Source organism: Pteropus vampyrus, unplaced genomic scaffold (genome assembly GCF_000151845.1).
Source record: "Pteropus vampyrus isolate Shadow unplaced genomic scaffold, Pvam_2.0 Scaffold163, whole genome shotgun sequence".
Classification (NCBI taxonomy): domain Eukaryota; kingdom Metazoa; phylum Chordata; class Mammalia; order Chiroptera; family Pteropodidae; genus Pteropus; species Pteropus vampyrus.
In genome coordinates, this window is record NW_011888944.1 from 2,357,881 (window position 1) to 2,360,608 (window position 2,728).

Below are 2,728 nucleotides of genomic sequence, written 5' to 3' on the forward strand. Positions count from 1 at the left end.
GACTTCTCCCCCCCTCTTTGCAAGGAAGCTAGACGAGGATTGGGGGTTGGGGGTGACAAAAGGGGGTGGTGTCCCTGCCTCGAGTCCTTGGGTCCTTAGATCCTAATCTGACACCAGCTCCTTGGCTTCTTCCCCACTGTCTGCGCAGCACCCTTAGCAAAGTGGTCCAGCGCTCTGGTCTCTGGCAGACACCATTTGCCTGGGGCCAGCGTGAGGCCTACAGCAGCGACCCAGGCAGGCACGCGGGTCTTTCTGACCAAATGACTTGCCAACCCGTAGCTGAGGAAGTCCCTCGCCTCGCTGGTCTGGGATGACCTAAAACCGCCCCTCTGCCTTCAGCTGTCTGCTGGCTTTGCCTCCAGCTCATGGGTCCTCAGCCCAGCTCAGCGTTCCAAGCCCAGGGGTCTGGGAAAGCTAAACAAACCTCCCTGCCAAAGCCCGGCCAGGCAGATCCTCGGCCTCCGGCCCACTTGGACATATCCCTCGCTACCAGTCCTTGAGCTGTGGGGCCGAGCCCTAGGACCTTCAGCCGAGCGCGCCCCTGCTCTCGGGGCCAGGGCCAGGGCCAGGGTACTGGCTAGCCGAGGTCTCTGGGGCCTCCACTCTTCCCCCTGGACTGATTTGGAGAATTTAGAAGCAGACACAGCTGCAGGCACTGGAGATGGACCCAGGGTGCAGTGGTTCTGTCCCAGCCCCATCTGGAGGGCGTCTCGGGCCTCGCCCCAGGAAGCAGGGTCCTGAGGACTTTCTCTGTCTTCCCTTGGGCTCAGTTACCGGAGACGTAGAGCAGCCCGCGCCAGCGCGCAGAGCTTCGGGATGGGCCAGCCCCTGGGCCCCAGGGCGCAGGGTGCTCACAGCAGGCCCACCCAATAGGCAATGCGCCCTCCTTATCCAGCTCTTTAGCCCGGGTCCCTTCCCCGCGAAGCCTCAGCGAACCTGAGACGCTGGCGGACATCTCGCTGTCGCTCCGGCCCGCGGCTTCCTCCTCCAGGTCCTTGGTGGCGGGAAGCTCGCAGACCGGCTGGCGGAGGCCCACGGTTCCCCCCGCACGGCTGGCCCCGCTGGCCCCCGGCGCGTCCGCGCAGCGCCGCGCGCCCTCGTTCTCCTCGCTCAGCGCGGAGTCCGAGTCCCAGCCCGCAGGGCTTTCCGCTGTCCGCCCCGCAGCCGTCCTGGTCCCTGCGGGAGACGCCAGCAGAGAGTCCTCGGTGCCCCCCAGCGCACCCGCGTCTGTCTCCCCAAAGAGCCGCCAGCAGCAGACAGCGGGCGCCGCAGCCACTGCCACCGCCGTGCCCGCGGGTGCCGGGCGCCCCTCCGGGGCGGGCAGCCCGCCGCGCTCCTCTTTCTTGTTGAGGATCGCCTGGATGGAGAAGGGCGTCAAGGTGTTGGTGCCGCGCACAGCCATCTGCGCCGCGGGCGGGCGGGCGGCTGGGGCGCGGGGCCGCCGCAGCGCGAGTGAATCGCGCGCGCGAGGGCCTTGCAGCCCACTCTTGCGCGGCCCAGCAGTCCCCTCCCGGCTCTGGCCCGGGATCCGCGCCGACCCTCACCCCCACTTCCGAGGCCCGCCCCGCCCGGAGACCCCCTCCCTCCCGATCCAGCGCCAGACGCTCTCCTTTCGCAGCTCAGCTGGATTATCTCATCGCCTCGCGCCCCGAGGGGCGGGCTAGGGTCTCCCCTCCCCGAGGACGTGGGGGGAGGGTCGGCGGGGCCCCTCCGCGCCTGCAGTCTCCTCAGCGCCTCCGGGCGCACGACCGAAGTCACTTTTTCTTTGCGCGTCTGTCTCTCCCCGCCTGCAGGATTTCGCTCCTGGCTGGTCCTCTCCCTTCCCCGCTGCGCGGGCTCTTCCGGAGCCCACCCCCGGCGGCGGCGGCGGCAGCGGCAGCGGCGGGGGCCGCTGGATTCCGAGAGGCGCGGGGCACCTTTTTACCCCCTGCCCTGGTTTTATCTGTTTCTTCTCTCTTTCCTTCCCCAGCGTTCCACCGTACGCCCCCTCCCTCTCGGGTGTCATTCCTCACCGCTGAGTGACAGCCTCAGGCCACGCCCCTTCACGGGGCCGTCCCGGGCGCTCCAGGCCTCCCATTGGCTGGCTTCTGCTGGGCGACTTTGACTTTAGCAGACAAAACTGGGCACGTAAAGCCGAGAAAGTCAGGGTCTGACTTAACCCCTTTTCTACCAAGCCTAGTCCTTGAAGCATCCTCCAGGAACAGGGGGACTCACCCACACAGACACGCTGGTTCTTACCTCTGTGGATGTCTCCACCTATTCCTGCGCTTTTATGGAACACCATCTTTAGTTGAGTCAAAATCTGGGAGGGAAAATCCAAGATAATGCAGTTCCATAAATCGCGCATGTAGTTTCTGTTCTCTAGGAAGGTTCATAGATTTGAAGAACAAAATTCTTCTCCCCCCCACCCCCCGTGGAGTTTCTCGACTCCTTCCTTCACTGCTAATTCTTTCCCCTGAAATATTCAGTTAATTAAAATCACTTTAGGGTTATTTTTCTTTCCTCATCGTATTTGATTTCAACAGAGGAATTAAAAAGGAAAAGATGGATCAGTTAGAACTAAAGTCAGGCGAGAAGTTGGAAGGCATCCTTGGGAGAGTTTCTGGAAATTGCCTGATCCTTTATTCCCTGGACTGTCAATACTGAATTTAATTGGAGTTAAATTTTACACCAGGAAGAAAAAAAAAAAAAAGCACTTTCAATTTGTTCTTTAAGTATTCTGTTACTT

At 62.2% G+C, this 2,728-nt stretch overlaps 1 protein-coding gene across 1 annotated transcript; it reads right to left on the bottom strand.

The window, feature by feature from the left end:
• Window positions 1-766: 766 nt before the first annotated feature.
• NKX3-2 (NK3 homeobox 2) lies at window positions 767-1,428 on the bottom strand. Its single transcript, XM_011370194.1, has one exon. It carries the CDS (start codon window positions 1,400-1,402, stop codon window positions 767-769), a length of 636 nt encoding a protein of 211 aa, XP_011368496.1. The 5' UTR covers window positions 1,403-1,428.
• Between the last annotated feature and the right edge of the window lie 1,300 nt (window positions 1,429-2,728).

What these genes read in the sequence shown, in the direction of transcription:
- NKX3-2 (XM_011370194.1), bottom strand. Translation starts at nt 1,402, where the DNA reads ATGGCTGTGCGCGGCACCAACACCTTGACGCCCTTCTCCATCCAGGCG.